General features: G+C 52.5%; 2 protein-coding genes across 4 annotated transcripts in view; both read left to right on the top strand.

Moving 5' to 3' along the window:
- The first annotated feature begins 974 nt into the window (after positions 1-974).
- On the top strand, positions 975-7872 carry SF3A3 (splicing factor 3a subunit 3). Of its 2 annotated transcripts, XM_042015662.1 has the most exons (17): positions 975-1147; positions 1222-1269; positions 1396-1448; positions 1796-1901; positions 2316-2388; positions 2739-2830; positions 2982-3064; positions 3428-3566; positions 3859-3927; positions 4281-4348; positions 4690-4797; positions 5001-5070; positions 5989-6153; positions 6266-6376; positions 6798-6888; positions 7203-7258; positions 7590-7872. In XM_042015662.1, exons 1-17 carry the CDS (start codon positions 1052-1054, stop codon positions 7665-7667), a joined length of 1506 nt encoding a protein of 501 aa, XP_041871596.1. In that variant the 5' UTR covers positions 975-1051; the 3' UTR covers positions 7668-7872. The 2 variants fall into 2 exon arrangements, with proteins under 2 accessions (XP_041871596.1, XP_041871597.1); XM_042015663.1 differs by lacking the exon at positions 975-1147 and having other exon boundaries at positions 1232-1269; positions 1354-1448.
- Positions 7873-14641: 6769 nt separating this feature from the next.
- INPP5B (inositol polyphosphate-5-phosphatase B) overlaps positions 14642-17207 on the top strand; it is a 15619-nt gene continuing 13053 nt past the window's right edge. The window contains exons 1-5 of one of the 2 annotated variants that reach the window (XM_042015814.1): positions 14642-15069; positions 15363-15442; positions 15837-15934; positions 16302-16331; positions 16808-16918. In XM_042015814.1, the coding sequence (XP_041871748.1) occupies positions 15013-15069; positions 15363-15442; positions 15837-15934; positions 16302-16331; positions 16808-16918 (376 nt within the window). In that variant the 5' untranslated portion in view covers positions 14642-15012. The remainder of the gene's footprint in view (positions 15070-15362; positions 15443-15836; positions 15935-16301; positions 16332-16807; positions 16919-17207) is intronic. The other variant, XM_042015816.1, reaches the window with a different exon arrangement.

Here is a 17207-nt window from a genome sequence, read left to right as displayed (position 1 = left end):
TCATGCAAGGGCTGGTCTTGTCCCACCTCGATCCTCCTGATGCCAGCAGCCCAAAATAAGGAGGCCATGTGGCTGGGTGGGACATTGTTGGATTTCAACTCCTTTCCTTCCCAGAGATGAAGTTTCACGCAAAGAGAAATGGAAGAACACTAAGTTCAGAATCTTATCTCTGTTTTTATTTTTAGACAGGCATTCCTGAAGAAAGGTGATGTACCTTGGGGCAGCCTATAGTGCAAGGGAGTAATTAAAGACAGTATTCTTACTGCTGCATCATCCTCTCCTCAGCGAAGGATCATCTTTGTCTGCCATTAATTAAGATAAATTTTCTTCTTGCTTTTGGCTTAGAGTAATTTATCGTGCATGGCAGAAAAAACCGAATAATTTATTAGTGACTTAAAATTTAATTACAGCTTTGCATTTGGCAATGTGGGGGCAAGGCACGGGTATGATCCGTCCTTGGATTTAAGGTGGATCTGAAGAAGGCAGTTGAAACGCAAGTGGAATGTTGCAGCCGGGGTGTCTGCGGGAGGACTTGCACCGCGATCGTGTCGCTCGGGCGCACCCGTATTGCTGAAAGCAAAGTCTGAGCTGCCGCCGCACCGAGGCACCGGACCCGGGGAGCTGCGGGCGCGTCCCACACGGTACGTCCCAGCTCGGCCGGGGCTCGGCACCGGGTAACGCTGCTGCAGATGGGCAACCCCAGAGAAGCCGTTGTGCCTCCAGGCTGGGGCAGCCCTGGCCCCAAATCCAAACCGGCATCTCGGGCCACTCAGTGCCACCAAGCACCGCGCTCGGACACGGCCCCGCGCTCGGACACCGCGCTCGGACACGGCCCCGCGCGCAGCGGTGCCAGACGAGGCCGCGCCGCAGCGGTCGCTGAAAGGGCCCGGCCGGGCCGCAGCCGCCGCCTGCCGGCCGCCCCGGGGCACCGCGCACTGCACCGGAACTGCCGCGCGGGGCGCGGGCGGGTCCGGAACCTTCCCGCCGGCACACCCGGGCTGTGCCGCGGCCTTCCGGCGGTGGTGGAAGCGGTGCGCGAGGCGGGCGCGGGATGGAGACGATCCTGGAGCAGCAGCGGCGGTACCACGAGGAGCGGGAGCGGCTTATGGACGTGATGGTGAAGGAGATGCTCACCAAGAAGTCCACGGTGCGCCCGGGGCCTTGGGGGGTAGGGGAGGCCGCCTCCCGGGCCCGCGCTCACCCCCTCGCCTCTCCCCGCAGCTCCGCGACCAGATCAACTCGGACCACCGGACTCGTGCCATGCAGGACGTGAGTGCGCCAGGGCCGGGGCCGGGGCCGCGAGCGGGGCTGGGGGCGGGCCGGACTCCCGGGAGCGAACGGGGCCCGTCCCAGTAACGGGCTCTGCGGCGCTCGGGCCTTTCCTTTGTTCCGCAGAGGTACATGGAAGTGAGCGGCAACCTGCGGGACTTGTACGACGACAAGGACGGGTGAGTGTGCCTGGGGCCCTCGTGTGCCTGAGCGTGCACTGCTGGTGAGGAGCTTGGGGCTGTTTTAAGTCAGTGTAAATGTCTAAAGAATAACACACGAATAGAGATCTGGTGACTAAATGCAGGGCAGGACCCGAATGCACATGGGAAGTGTCCGTCTTGGATGGACATTTTGTTATGCATGTGGTTCGAGTTGTGGGGAGGCCCTGAGCCAGCTGGGCTGCGAGGTCCCCCATGACTCATAGGTCTGCAGTTAGACACTGCAGCATAGACCTGGACTAAGGCTGTGTCAGCATCACCTTGTTTTCCCTTCTCTTCATAATCTGTTGCTGCCCATGAACTCGTAGCCTACGTAAGGAAGAACTCAGTGCCATTTCCGGGCCAAATGAATTTGCGGAGTTTTACAACAGACTGAAGCAAATTAAGGAATTTCACCGGAAGCACCCAAATGAGGTGAGTAGTTACCTGCTCCATAGGAACAGGTGAGATGTGCTCTGTTGGATCTCATTCCTACATATAACAGAGCTTTTATTTCCCCAGTTTAATAGCCTTAACACACAAGTACTGAGAACACTCAGCAGTCATTTAAGCACAGCTGCTCAGGGTCAGGCAACATGTGAGGGAGCAGTGCAGGACACTCGCCCTGTTCCTTGCAAGGGAATGTTCAGCTGAGCTGGGGTCAGATCTCACCTTTCTCATGTTGCTTAAAGCCACACTTTTGCCTTTGTGTGGAAAAAAAGGTGACAAAGCTTTGAGTCTCCTTTCTGTTTGCAGTTTCATTATTTGCCACCTCGTGTGATTTTATATTAGTTATTCTGGGACAGGAGCTGAAGTAAATCACTGTGTGGCTTGTATCTGCCCATGCAGATCTGTGTTCCTATGTCAGTGGAGTTTGAGGAGCTGCTGAAGGCCAGAGACAACCCAAGTGAAGAAGCTCAGAGTAAGTTTGTAGTTTGCTTGAGCTCTGACATTATTTAATAGGTTGTTTGATCTGGTTTGCATGTTTCAGGGCTTCACCTCCCTTTTTACTAAAAGAATTCTGAAAACTCTTCTGTCATCTAAGTTCTTCTGAACTGCAGTCCCTGGATTGTTCCCCAGTGAGGCTGCTGTTCTGAGGAATGTTGTGGACAGAGCAGCAGTTGGGGCTGTTCAATGAGTATCGAAGGCATTGTAGCACTTTCCTTAAGCATAAATGACTTTACAGCTAATCCTTTTCCAGTTCAAAAACAGTTGTATAATAAGCAGGGAATACTAAGCTCATAATAAAGGTTTTCATGATCTTTCCTACAGATCTGGTGGAGTTCACAGATGAGGAAGGGTACGGACGATACTTGGATTTGCATGATTGTTACCTCAAGTACATTAACCTGAAATCATCAGAGGTGAGTGGCTGCTGTGTGTGGGCACCTCCAGTACTTGGTACGTCAGGGCCCAGGGATCCCCAGGCCCTGCAGAGGCTGAGGGTTCTCTTTTCTGGGAACTGGATGTTAATTTGGCTGTATATGAACTCTGACTCAGACCTTCTGTTCTTAGAAATTGGATTATATCACTTACTTATCCACATTTGACCAACTCTTCGATATTCCCAAGGAGAGAAAAAATGCTGAATATAAGAGGTGAGCCTGTGTGCCTGCCTGCTTCCTTCATGGCACTTGGTGAGAAGGAATTTGCTTCTGAAGTGTTCAGCTGCTAAGATTATAATTAACAGCCAAACTTAACTCACATAAATTGGGTGCCTGAGCTCAGTCATGTGTCTGAGCCCCAAGAAAACTTGCAGCGCAGCAGAGATGTGGAGAGCCACATTTGGCTCTGAGGAAGAGCTTTAATGTACCCTTGGAACTGCTATGTTAAGAAATCCTGTGTGGAAAAACTGGCCTGACCTTGGTCACGTCCCTCTGCAGTACTAGAGGGTAGTGACTGTCCAAAGATGTGGTTAGAGGGTGATAGTGAATTACTTGTGCTCATGATTCCCCTGCCAGGTATCTTGAAATGCTCCTTGAGTACCTGCAGGATTACACAGATCGAGTGAAACCATTACTGGACCAGAATGAACTTTTTGGGAAAATTCAGACGGAGTTTGAGAAGAAGTGGGAGAACGGCACATTCCCGGGCTGGCCAGTGAGTAGCCTGAGCCTGGGTGATGCTCCTGTGAGCATCAGTGACAGTGAGGGCTGCAGCTCTGTGTCACCAGGGTGCAGGGTGATACTGACCTGAATTTAAAACCCAGCGTAACAGTTTAAAGCGTGCATTTCAGGTTGGCTTATTTTGCATCTTTACTATTGTTCCATTTTCAGTTTAGTAAGAGGATTTTTCTCTGTGAAATGATCTGCTTTTCTTGAGGTTAAAATATTCTATGGCCAGAAGTGTTGTAGTATGTCATGCAGCTCTTTCATGTGGTTTTTTTTGGCAGAAAGAGACCAGCAGTGCCCTCACCCATGCTGGTGCCCACCTGGACCTCTCAGCCTTCTCCTCCTGGGAGGTACATTTCCAGTGCTCTGCACTTATTGCCACGTTTTGAACAGGTGGAAGTTCAGTCATTTGGGTTTTTTGTGTAATTTTAGTACTCTGTTTTCATCTTTGTGTCTGTGCTTTCTGAGTAAAACTTTGATGGTGCTGATGGTGTCATTTCTCCCACTGGGGGATGTAACTTGAAAGACCTGGTTAGATTTGTCACATCCGTCATTTTCCAGGGAGGAGGGGTACACTGTTGACAGTCCTTTCTTGAATACTGTTCACCAGGGTTTTTTCTTCATTAATAAGCTAAAGTGGACTATATCCATAGTGTATGTGTTGAACAGCTTGTCTCTTACAGTAGTTTATTTAATTGAACAGGAGTTGGCCTCCCTGGGACTGGACAGGTTAAAATCAGCTTTGCTGGCTCTTGGGCTGAAGTGTGGTGGGTAAGGTGCAGTCTTTGTAGAGTTCCTTTCAGTTTCTGAGGTCTTCCTGTATCACATTTCTTTCTGGGATACTTGTGTGGTTCTGTGTTGTACTAGAATTACCTTAGTGCTGTTTGAAAGCTAGAACTTTAAGAACCAAGCAGTGGGATCTGGTGCTCTGAACCGGTCCTGTATGGGAGTCTCTGGTACAGTAGACTTCGACTTGAGGAGTGAAGACAAAGATAAAGGGACTCTCATGATTTCCTAAAAGCTACATTTAGAATTTTGTTGCATGAATTCAAATAGTTCTCAGGAAATGTAAAACTGTGGTCTAGACTAATCCGCTCCCTACTTCTCTGCAGGACTCTGGAGGAGCGTGCTCAGAGGCTTTTTAGCACTAAAGGCAAATCCCTGGAAGCACTTGATCCTTCCTTGTTTGCTAAGAATCCAAAGACAAAAGGAAGCAAAAGGTGAGTTCTTAGAGGTCATTCTGAGGCTGGCAATGTTCTCTCTTCTTGGATGAGGAGTGTTCTGTAGTCACCACTCTTGTGTAGTTAGGACAGAGATTCTGGAGTATTAGAAGCTTTACATGTTGGACCAAATAGTGCTGAACCAAATGGAAGGTATCAGAGCTGAACTTGTGCGTTTAATGAAGATACCTCATCTGTTTCAGAGACACTGAAAGAAATAAAGATCTTGCATTCCTGGAAGCTCAGATTTATGAGTATGTGGAAGTTCTCGGGGTAAGGATTTTATGTTGGTTTTGAGCTTTTTATTTCAGAGCTGTCAAATAGTGACTGGAAGGTTGTCCTAATCTTTAACTAGTGCTTTCATAGACAGCAGCACATCAGTGTGCTGCACCACATCTGTTTTGTGCGTAAGTTACACGGTATTGCAAACCGTTACTTGATCTGCCTTGCTCCTTGCCTTCAGTTTTGGGGGATTGCTTTCAGGAGGATGGCTGCTGCTGTAGTAACATTGGAAGTGCTAATAGGTCATACAAGGTTTCATTCTTTGCAAATAGGAGATGTCAGGATACTAAAAACTGAAATTGTTTGGCTGAGTAAGGTGGGAATTCTCTGCTTCACACTCGTCTTCTGTTTCCTCCCTCTGTACACTGAGGAAGTTTTTCGCGACAAGAGTTTGACCTGACTTTTGCTGTCATGGTGATGCCTTTTCCTGGTTTTAAAATCAAGAGTCAAACACGGTTAGAAGGGGAAAAGGGATTTTACCTTGGTATTTATTTTAAGGATCCTTAGGTGCACATGTCCAGGTGGAATGCACTGAAATGCACCCTGCAATGCACCCACACAATAGATCGGGTATAACATTCTAGGTGTTACTAATTAGCAGATCTATCAAAGATTCCAATGAGAGGCTCAAGTGAGCCCCCCTCCCCAAGGAGCCTTCCCCTGGATGGTTCTATCTTAGTTTACAGAATGTGTTCTGGAGAGGACCTTGGGGTCTGGGACACACTGATCCCTAGCCATGAAGCTTCTAAAATGTTTAGTCTCTCAGCTTGACAAGCAAGTCCAAGAATGTAGGCAAAAGCACTAGGAATACAGAAGTTACAAAAAGGTATAACGGGTATAAAAGAAAAGGCAAAAAATCTTCATGGCATCAATGGTATGTGGACAATTCCTTCTCTTCTCTCACTCCAGGAGCAAAGACACCTCACCCACGAGAACGTGCAGCGTAAGCAGGCACGGACAGGGGAGGAGAGAGAGGAGGAGGAGGAAGAGCAGATCAGTGAGAGTGAGAGTGAAGATGAAGAAAATGAAATCATTTATAATCCTAAAAATCTGCCTCTTGGTTGGGATGGGAAGGTAACTGAGACTATCAGGCCTGAAGAAGTGGGAGAGGTCACTGACTCCACACTGCTCCTCTGTTTGAGCTGCTTTGCTATGCGACCTAATCCTCATGTCTCCTTGCTTGCAGCCCATCCCGTACTGGTTGTATAAACTCCATGGTTTGAACATCAACTACAATTGTGAGATTTGTGGTAACTACACCTACCGAGGGCCCAAGGCATTCCAGCGGCACTTTGCAGTAAGTGACATTCACTGCAGGAACAGCCCTGCTGGGTTCAGACAGTCATTGTAATGAGTCACTGGTGAGTCCCTAGGGTCCCCGAGCAGCACTTTTGCGGTGTGGGTCTGAGCTGGTGCTGCAGGACTATGCAGCAGGACCCAGAGATTGTGTTGGGCATACAGCTGATGCTGTACCATCCCTGCCCATTTGATCACCCATTCCAGTGCTCAGGTCTGATGGGTACAGGGTGCCTATTGATGGCTGGTATGGTGTTAACTGTCTACAGGACAAAAAAATAATATTTTTGTAGAGGACTGGTAGATTTGAACTTTGATAGTATGTGTTGCACCCTGTTCAGATGTTAATGTCTTTTGTGCTCTTTGGCATTGTGGAGGATGTGATGTTCCCTCTCACACTGATTCTCATCTCTTTCCCCAAGGAGTGGAGGCATGCCCATGGAATGCGGTGCCTGGGCATTCCCAACACAGCACACTTTGCCAACGTCACACAGATTGAGGATGCAGTCTCGTGTAAGTGGTGATGGCAGAACAGGAAACATGTTAAAGAACACTACCTTTCCTGAAGGAGTGGCTTTGGATCTTGGTCTCTTGTCCCATCATGAACAATTCGTTTTAAGTCTTGTTTGCTGCAGTTCAGTGCCTTTCAGTAGCCGCACAGTGGAACAGTAACTTTGTAATGAATGTTAGATACATTCCTGGACTGCTGACGTGAGGGTGTTTCAAAAGAAGGGAGGGAAAAAAGCTCATGTGTATATTTTTTACTGGATTAAAAACAAGTATCTCGAGGGAAGTGGCATAGATCCTGTTTAACTTTGTGTTTGCAGTGTGGGCAAAGCTGAAACAGCAGAAGGCTTCAGAGAGGTGGCAGCCTGATACAGAGGTGAGCAGTGAGAGGCATTCGGTGTCTCCACTCCTGTGTTCATGGATACCCTTTGTTCCTGGGTGTAAGCAGTGTCCTCACTTATGCTGGTGCCTTTTCCTAAACTTCTGTTCCAAAGCCATTTTTCAACAGTGTGCAGGTCAATGGTGGGAAGTAAAATCTGTAGTACAACCTGTAACGACTTTGGCTCTGGGTGAGCTCTTCTCCCAGAACCTGCTGGCAGATCCACTGCCTGCCTTCTCCACAGAGGTTCTGGCAGGGTGCTTATGTTCAGTGGCTGCTCTTGGAGCTAAATTTGAGTGCTGTCTCTAAACTCTTGGTTCTGTTCCAGGAGGAATATGAGGATTCCAGCGGGAATGTGGTGAATAAAAAGACCTACGAAGACTTGAAGCGCCAAGGGCTGCTGTAGCTGTCCCCGGGTGAAGGATCACACGTCTGCAGAGAGAGTGGATGTGGCAGCAGCTCTGACTCCTTCATTGTCTGGATTTTATATGTGCATGAATACAGATTTCAAGAATACTTTATAGAGTCACTTTCTAGTAAGCCCCTTAGAGTTGTGACATTGTTTTATATTAAAAAATACCTTGAAAAATAAAGTCACTGTAATTTAGGAAGTGCTGAGAGACTTGTCTTCTTTCGTGTGCTGGAAGGATTTGATTACAGTATGTTTAAAATGCTTTTTACACAGCTGTCAGAAACAATTCCTTCTCTCATTTCCACTCTGATGGAAATGTTTATGGTGAGGGTTGACTCTCTGAAACACGTGGACACTGTGCTGATGGCTACTGGTCTTGTTTCTAGATCTTGCTGTGAACTTGTGGTTTTCTTTGCACTCCTTTGCAAAACAAGCTCACCTGGCTTAGAGGCCTGCTTTTACCTTGGGTCTGTCCCCCTGGGGAGCTTTGGCCATTGTTTTTTTCAGAGAATTACCAAATGAGCTTCGGGCTCGGCTCTGTGGTGATTTCTCTGGCACTGCTGTTGGCTTGAATGACCTGGTAGATAATTTGTGTGCAGATCCTTCTGTGGTGCAGGAGGATGGAGATGGGAACAGATAGTGTGTTTAGAGGTGCCTCTTGTGGCTTCAGGAGCATCCTTGGCCCCTGGTGTCACGCTCGGAGATGTCTGTACATACCCCATGGATTCATGCTGCCTCAAGAATTGCAGGTCCATTGTCCAGAGGCCACTCACATCACGTGTGGCAGTGGCAGTTGTGCCCTCCAGTCCCCTGAGAGCAGTGGTGGCTTGTGTGACATCTCCAGCTTCGCAAGCCCTTTCTCCATTGCTGTACAGGGCCGTTTGTGTCTCTGCTGCTGTGGAGCTGCATGTGACGCTTCCCTGGGGGGGTGGCTGACACGGGTGGGGCTGGGCTGTGAGGCAGGTGCCACAGCAGCTGCTCAGAGGTGCTCCAGTGCTGGCACTGCCTGCAGGTGCGCTGGGGCTTCGGGAATAGGCAGACAGGTGAGTCAATGCTGTGGGCTCTTTCCCTGCCTGGGGGGAAGGTTGTCCTGGGATGAGGCTGTGTCAGGCAGATGTTAGTTCCTTGCCCCACCTGGAGCTGGGCTGGGCTGGTACTGGGCTCAGTAGGATGTCCAGAGCTGTTCTGGGTGGTGGCTGTGCTGGTTTGCAGGGTGAGGTGCCAGCTGGCACTGTCTTTTCTGTCACTCTGAGGGAATGGCCTTGGAGGTCTTTTCGTGAGCTTCAGCCCCTCCGGGTCCTGGGGGAATGGTGACTCAGCCTAAATCATAAAACAGGAGGGTAGTATTGCCACTCTCCTTGGAGAATTTGGCTTTGGAGCCTATTTGGAGTCATATCTCCACCATTTCCTTAGCAAAACAAGTAAATGTTTGGAATGAAAATAGAGAATGGAGAGCCAGGTCGCATCTTCACTTGCAGCAGCAAACTGCTGCATGGTGGCACTTTTTCACTGTGTCACCCTGACTCCTGCTCCTGGTAGCTGCCTGCAGGGCTGTGCTGCCTGTGAGCTCTGGGGAGGGTTGTTGCCACACCAACAGCACACACAGTTCCCCATGGCTCCTGCTCCCCATCAGCCACCACAGCAGCCTCGGTGGATTTGGGGAGTCTCTCAGGAGGGGGTGACTGGTTGTCCCAGGGCTGAGCACTGGAGGTAGAGCACAGACCTGTACTGGGCTGTCTGCCCTGCACCTTAGGGGAGCAGCTCTGACTGTGCCTCCTTCTGCCAGGTCTGGGTGCAGCTGCTGGTGGATAAGGATGGCTAAACACCAATGGCTCGTCCCCTGCTTTCAAGGTAATGGGGCTCTTGTGCAGCACAGAGAGCAGTGCCTGTCCATCCCCCATCCTGGCTCCATCGCTGCTTCAGTTGTTGGGGGCTGTGCCAGAGGCCTCCCTGGGGTGAAGGGTGGCTGCTGGTCACCTGGGGCTTTGGGAAGGTGGAGGAGTATCCCTGCTTATCTGTTTCAAGGATGAGTTGCCTGTGCTGCTGGGGAGGCTCTTTGGGCTGTGGGTAAAGCAGACAGCAGGTGTGGTGGTCTCAGTCATTCCCACTTGGTTCCAGGCTTGCTGCTCTGCATCTTGGCTCTGCAACTCTGTCTTCAAGATTCTCTTGCCACAGTAGGTGAGTTCTGTATCCCAAGGGGAAATCTGGGGGCCTGTGGGGAGTGGGACAAAGGCAGTGTGGTACACCAGGGACTTTGTGTTTGTCTTCTCCAGGCTGTGCTCTGTAGGACAGAGCTGCTGGACAGGTGAGGAATCTTTCCTCATGGTTTAACCCCCATAAAAGCCTGTTCTTCCCAGGCAATATGGCTGGAAGTGGGAGGAAGAAGCTGTTGTAACATCTGTCCATAGTGCTGCTGTGGTGGGCTGCTGGCTCTGACCTGCTTCTTGGGCTGCCTAGTTGGTGGCTGCAAGTGGACCCTATTGGGGACATTCTGTCACTGACTGCCATTTCACCTCCTAATCACAGTGTGACAGATGCTTCCCACAGGTCCTTCTGTACTGTGCCATGGCTCAGAAAGGGATATGGGGCTCACTGAGCATGTTTTTCCTTGGTGTTTCCTTCACCAAGCAGGAGCTTTGTGTTTTTCAGAGCACAGCACAGCTGCCAACACCATGGTGATGGCTACCAAGAACACCTCGGTGGTGGCCACAGCCAACAAGAACACCTCAGTGCCCACAAAGAACGCCTCGGTAGGGGTGGTGACCACCAAGAAGGCCTCACTGGTGGCTGTGGCCACCAAGAACACTTCAGTGACCACCCAGAATGCTGCAGTCATGGTGGTCACCAAGAATGCCATGGTGATGGCCACCACCAAGAATGCCGCAGTGGTGGCCACTGCTAGCAACACCTTGGTGGCCACCAAGAACACCTCGGTGGTAGACAAGGCCACCAACAATGTGTTGGCAGCCACCAAGAACACCTCAGTGGTGGCCACAGCCATGAAGAACACCTCAGCGGCCACCAAGAATGCCATAGTGCTGGCCTCCGCCAACAATGCCTCTTTGGTGGCCACCAACACCTCTATGAAGGGAGCAGACGAGACAATGGTAAGGGAAGGAATGGAAAGAGGGGTATTGCTGGGCCATTGCAGCCCTATGGACAGTGTCACTTGCCCAGCTGGTCGGTCACAAGATCCAGGAGTGCCATGGGAGCATCTCCTGTGGTGGAAGGGAGCACAGCGGGTGGCCAGGTGGGGGTGGCCCCTCCAGACAGTGAGGCTGTGGTTGGGGACAGCCCTGCAGTGCTGTGCGAGGAGGCTTTGCTGCAAGGTAACACCCTGCTGTCTCTCCAGCAAACCTGCCAGAGCTTTCAGTGCTCCGGAGAGAGGTGTTACCAGGATGAAGCCCATGCCAATGGAACAATCACCTGCCATAATGAGACTTACTGCGAGGTATGGAGATGCAAGGGGGCTGCAACAGGGAAAGACTTCCCTTTCTTTATCTCAGGAATCCACAGTGTTCCATTAAGTCTGTGTCCATTTCCTATTTCTCTTTGACAGTCTGTCACTTATTTCTGCTCTTTTATGGTGGTACCTCTTCACATTCACTTTATCCTTTGACTCTGCCTGTTGCAGCTTTATCGTTTCTCCAGCACAAACTACACAGCCAGGTGCAGCAGCAGATGTGACGCGGAGCTGTGCAGGACCAACGCCAGTGTGAGCAGGCAGCAGTGTGCCCTGGAGTGCTGCGCTGGCCCGCTCTGCCTGAGGCTCAACGCCAGTGCCTACGGTACCGGCCGAGCTTTGTTCTGCGGCAGAGGTGGGAGATGGGTGGGCAGAACCCATCGTGGAGGGGCTGTGGCTGCACCACTGCATCTCTTCTGCCCTGGGGCTCACTCTGTCCTTGGAGCTGGGTGAGGGGCAGGGTGGCCCTGGCAGCTCTGACCACAGTATGAGCCATGCTGGTGAATCCGGCCCTATGTGACTGTGGAGGGCCCTGTGCAGGCTGTATGCTGGATGCAGCCTCACAGGGCTCCTCATGTGTTTACAGGTGACCTGCCACCCACCACCGTGTCGCTGATGACCACCAGCACCCCTTGGCCTTCCCCCCAAAACGTAGGTACCGCAGGAGCAGAGGCTGCTGCATCCATGGGTTCTGGGGTCTGTGGCTGCTGGGACAGCTGAGCTCCCACCTGAGCAGGGGACAGGAAAAGGTCTCACCTCCACTTGCTTTATGGCGTAAAAAGCTGACTCTGGAAGGGCAACAAATCCTGAACAAGCACTGGAAGTAAGGAGTCCATAAGGAGCCCTATCCAGTGGGCCTTATCCCTGTCCATCAGGCCTGTTCCCCAGCCCAGCACTTGCATCAGCTCAGGTAGTTTGACCTGACCACGGGGATGAGCCTTCCTGCAGCTGCACGGAGGGTGCAGGACCCACCGGACTCTGCAGCCCTTTCCTGAGCCTAGTGGTGGGGAATGTGCTTATCTTTGCAGAGCCCTGTTAAGAGGAAGAAAAAAGAGGCTTGAAACTTGTGTGCTCTGCTAGTCTTTCAGTAGTTTCTTGCAGTTTTAGAGTACTCCTTTATCTCTGGATCTAAAATTCTTAAGAGAGCACAAATACCAGAAGAAAGGGGAGGGGGGGTGGGGAGGAGGAGGGTGGAGAGGAACCCTCGGGAGTGAAGGGCTGTCTGAAATGCAGTTTTTGTCCTGGGAGTCTGATTGACATATGGTGTCTCCCTGGTTCTTTCTCTCACAGGGTAAAGTGTGTGCAGTGTTTTCCTGTCATGGGGACAAGTGTTTCAAAGGCAGGAAGACTGTCACTAGATGCATTTTGGGGCAGGACTTCTGTGAGGTATGGCCTGGGCTGCAGAGCACTGTGTTCCTGTAATGCGAATACTAAAGGCTTGGCATGAGCCCCAGGCTAATATCTCTCTCCTTCCAGATGAAGAAGATGGGCTTGAATTACATGGCAGGATGCAGCAAAGCCTGCAAGGCTGCCAAACCAGCCTGTGCTGGTGGGATGAAGGCTGCCTGTTACCAGGAGTGCTGCCTGGCCACCCCAAAAGTCAGCTGTCTGAAACTGGACGGCAAAGTTCACATCAATAGCGCTGGGCAGGTGACATTGGTCCCACTCCTGAAGGTCATGTCGTGTGGGGTGGTCCTTCTCTTGAATTATGGGGTCTCCACTTCCCTCTGGAGTTAGGCAGCAGTTGGGAGGCTCTGCAGCCTCTCCTGCAGCAGAGCTCTGCAGAACTCAGTAGGATCCTGCTGCTCTCTGACTTTGGCCAAGTTTGCTAGCAAATTCCCTCTGTACTGTCCCTGTCCCACAAACAAGGTGTCTGGGGCCCTCTGCGTCTGCTCATGGGCAGCTGCACACCCTTCAGGGTCCTGTGCAGGGCCCCACTGCTGATCCTATACCCCAGCCTTAAGCTGCTCTCTGAATCCTACACCATCCCAGGATGGGTGAGTCCTGGCATTTCAGTAAATTTTAAATACTTGAAAACAAGGTTCCCCCTGTGTGTCCAGAGGAAAAGCACTTAATCTATGCACTCAGAAAGCTACGCCAAGGGATTCTGCCCTGTCCAAATCCTGTAGGTCTGAGAGATCTGCCAGCTAATTGTGGATCCTGGGAGTGGTGCAGTGTGTGCTTCTGTGCTGCTGGAATGGGGGACCTCAGGAGATGGAATGAGGGTATTAGTTCTCCTTAAAAACCAGAAAATTCTGCCTTGACTGAGGCACAGGGGCTGCTCTAATCAATGACCTAGTTGTGGCACAGTCTCCCTGCACCCCCTCTGACCTGTTAGTTCCAAAGTGCTCTGGCAACAAAATGCTTCTTGCCTGTGTAGGTAAAATAGTAACTTTATGTTTCATCTCCCAGTCTTAGGCAGGGAAATGAGATTAAGCTAAAAGTGTCTCATAATTCTGCTTCGCATCTATGGTTCTCTACTGCTTAAGGCAGAGCCCAGAGGTGACCATTAGCCTGGGGCATGAACCACCCCTGGCGCTCCCCCAGCCTGTTCTTGCAGCACACAGAGCACGGGTGGAGCTGGTCAGGCAGAATTACCTGCAGTCAATGCGCTGCCGCTTGAGCACACACGCACGGTGCTGTTCCCTGCCAGCCCTGTCCTCTGCTGCCACTGGTTCCTTAGAGAAAAGATTGCAAAATATTAAAATCTTCGTGTCAGGCCCCTTTGGTGCTGGTGTTTTGAGTGTGGCTGAGCACAGTGTGACCTGTGGGAGGGAGGGAGAGCTGGGCTGGGCAGGTTTGAGCCCTTGGAGCCCTGCGTACTTTCCCGGCAGGAAGGCTCTGCGGTGCTGGCCCTCATGGAGCACTGCCAGCCCTAACGGGGTGCTGCCGTGCAAGCAGCAGCGGGAGCGGATGTGGGGCTGCATGGAAAACGCGTCATTCTACCACAACCGGCCCTTCCCACGTTGCAGTGTCTGTTCTGGTACAACGAAACCGCAGTTCAGCGTTTGGGGCATGCGTTTAACTTGTTTCAGGCCAGTGTCAGCGTATCCATGTCAAGGGTTCCTCTGTCTCAAAAAACACAGCCCAGCACCACAATTCTTGTAAGGTTTGGTGCTTATAGTAGCTATTTCAGACTGTTCCCTTGTCCGTTGGTGAGCAGAGAGGGACTGGGGAAGTGGTGCAGAGCTGTCACTAGCCAAGACCACTCGGATTTTCCCTGTCTTTTGACCTACATCTCCTACATTTGTGGAAGGAGCTGATTTAGGCCAAACTCCGTCTCTACAGTGCAAAAGGCTCTGGTGATATTTTATAGCACCTACTCCCACACTCCCATTAATTGATTTGCAGACTAACCCGGCTCCTGTGCTGGGTCGTCTTGAAATTAAAAAAAAAAAAAATATTTCAAGGTGCTACTGAAAGTAAGAGCATCTCGCGATTTTCCATGGAAATTAACCTTTCGCATGTCTGCCAACCCGAGAGGTTCCTCCTCTCCGTCTCCCTTTCCTTCCGGGAAGGGCCGACCGGAGGCGCGGGGTTCGGCCGCAGGAGTTGCCGCCGGGTAGGGCCGTGCCGTGCCTGCCCCGTCGTTCGCATCCCGCCGTGCAGCATCCTCTCGGCTGCCGTCCCTCCCGGGCGCGACCGTTCCCGCCGGTGGTTCCTGTGGCGGCCCCGTTATTTCCGGCGGCTCCGTGCCCGTCCCGCGGCCGGAGCGGAGCGATAACGGAGCGGCAGCGGGGGCGGCCCTGCTGGGGGGAGCCGCCGCCGCCGCGTTGCATCGTGTCGCGACAGCCGCCCAGAGCGCGCAGCCGCTGCCGGGGAAGCCGCTGGGTGCCGGCCCCGGGGAGCGCCGTCCGGCGCGCTGCCGGGGCGGAGATGGACCAGTCGGTCGCCATCCAGGAGAGCCTAGCGAGGGGGGCGACCTGCCGGATCGTATCCTTTGATCGGCCCCGGTGGCGCGGAGCCGTGCGGGGTGGCGGGGCCCCTCTCCCCGCTCCCGCCCGTCCCCGCGGTGCCGCCGCGCTCCCACCGGTCTGTCCCCGTCCCCTCCGATTTGTTCCCGATGCTCCCTCCCGTTGTCCCCGCCGCGCTCCCTCCGCTCCGTCCCCGCTCCCTCCGGTTTGTCCCTGCCCCTCCCCCCCGCTCCTTCCCGCCGATCTTCGCTCCGTCCGCTCTGTCCCCGCTCCCTGCCGCTTGTCCCACCGTTCCTTGACCCGCAGCCGCAGGCGGTGCAGGGCCTGCTGGCGTCGGGGGAGAGTGTGGAGAGCCGGCTGCTGGGCCTGGTGGAGTGCCGCGGGCAGCACGCGTGGGTGCCGGACGGGAGCGCGGGGCGGGCGGGGAGAGCATCTGAGGGAACTCTCCGGGTCTCTCACGAGCCTCGACAGCCGCCTGAGAACCCCCTCCCATCACCAGGGTGCAGTCTTGTAGGGCAGCAGTTTGAGGGCATGGTGCCTTGATGTTATGGGTGGTCAGTGAGAAGCCCCAGGCCCATGAGCTGCTCTGCTCTGCCAGTAATGTGAACACATTATTTAAGCGATGGGGTGAGCAGGTGGGTGGGCACGTGGTTGAGGAGTTACTTTGGGATTTGCATGAGGCTGTGCTAGCAGGTGCTGCTGGGTGGGATGGGGTCTGTGCTTGTCTGTCTACAGACATGCCAGAATTGAGGAGGCTTTACCTCCAAGTCTGCTCTGTGCTTGCAGGATCTATGTGTACACTCACCGGCGGATGGCCATCACAGCTGAGGATGTCTCACTGGAGAGAGTGATCCCCATCAGCGATGGGTTTGCAGTGGAAGAAGGTACTGACACACTGTGGTGGCTCAGCGGCCAGTTCCAAAGAATGGGATGAAGGGGTTTGGAATCCATATTTTGCTGTTCTACTTCCTGAAAATTGCAATCTATTCTGCCTTCACATTTTTTCTTCAGTTTGTTATCCTTGGTGAAACTTGTGCATCACACGGCATCTCTGGCAGGGCCCTGTGAGGACCTATGTCCCATCAGGCCCCAGCCACAGCCCCTGCCCAGCAGGTTTGTTCTGCCTGCCTCTGTTCCTGCAAGGAACGTTTGGAGTTTGGAGAAGTTGCTGAGCTCACTAACCTCAAAGTATCAGCGTAGTCTGCAAATCTGTTGCTTAGCTTTCAACTGAACTTTGTCTTACTTTTGCAGTTGTACTTGACAGTGACCTTCATGTCATTGGTGAGTTCTGGGGTTGCTTTAGTGCCTGCATTACAGGTGCTCTGGGCCCTGTGCCAGCTGCAACACAGTGGGGCAGGAGTGGAGGGCTCTTGGTCTGGGGGAGTTGACTGGGGAGGGGTTGTGCCCTGTGGCTCCTGGGGCAGTTGCCATGCTGTTGGCCATTGTTAGTTGGTGCTAATGAGCATCGTCACCCCCGTTCAACCAAGGGAACTAATTTTTCATATGCCTTTCAACTGCTGCTGGAAGATTAATTATTGTCACTGAACAAGCAGAATAAAAATTTTTATAAATTATTATTTTTATATTTTAAGTGGCATTCTCATGTAAAATTTTGGAAAGGAACATGGTAAGAAGGCATGGCAAAATGTTGCCAAAGGCTGAGTGCATGCACACACCCACCGTTGTAGAATGAAGAAACGCTGAGTTTGCGAAGGCTTGTCACGACCCACAGGAGCTCTTTCTCCCGATGTCCTCAGGCTCTGACGTGACTGTCCAGATCAGCTCAGCAGACGATCGACTGACAGTGCAGCTGCCCTTCGGCTCCCACACACGCACGTTCCTGCAGGAGGTCAGCAGGTGCAGCCCAGGTACGAGCTCCATGCGTGCGGATGTGACTGTGCACGTACGGGTCTGGCCGGGCAGGTGTTGCGACTGCTCGTCTCTCCTGCGTGTGGAAGAGCAGCGTTGACCTCTCTCTGCTGAAACTCGCCCAGCACTGTCGTGGGTCGCGATTCCCCGTCGTCAGGCAGCTCAGCAGCGATGGTCGGTGTTTTGGGGGGCAGAGGCGGATGCTCTGTGCCGCAGGCAGCGGCTGCTCTGCGGGCCCGAGGCCGAACGGGCGCGGGGCTGCGGCGTTGCGGCTCCCGGGGGCGGGCC

Source organism: Corvus kubaryi, unplaced genomic scaffold (assembly GCF_017639235.1).
Source record: "Corvus kubaryi isolate FWS band 111438036 unplaced genomic scaffold, C.kubaryi_AGA036_p1.0 split3-37304, whole genome shotgun sequence".
Taxonomy (NCBI): Eukaryota; Metazoa; Chordata; class Aves; order Passeriformes; family Corvidae; genus Corvus; species Corvus kubaryi.
The sequence above is the reverse complement of the archived record's forward strand: the minus strand, read 5'-3'. Positions and strand labels throughout refer to the sequence as shown.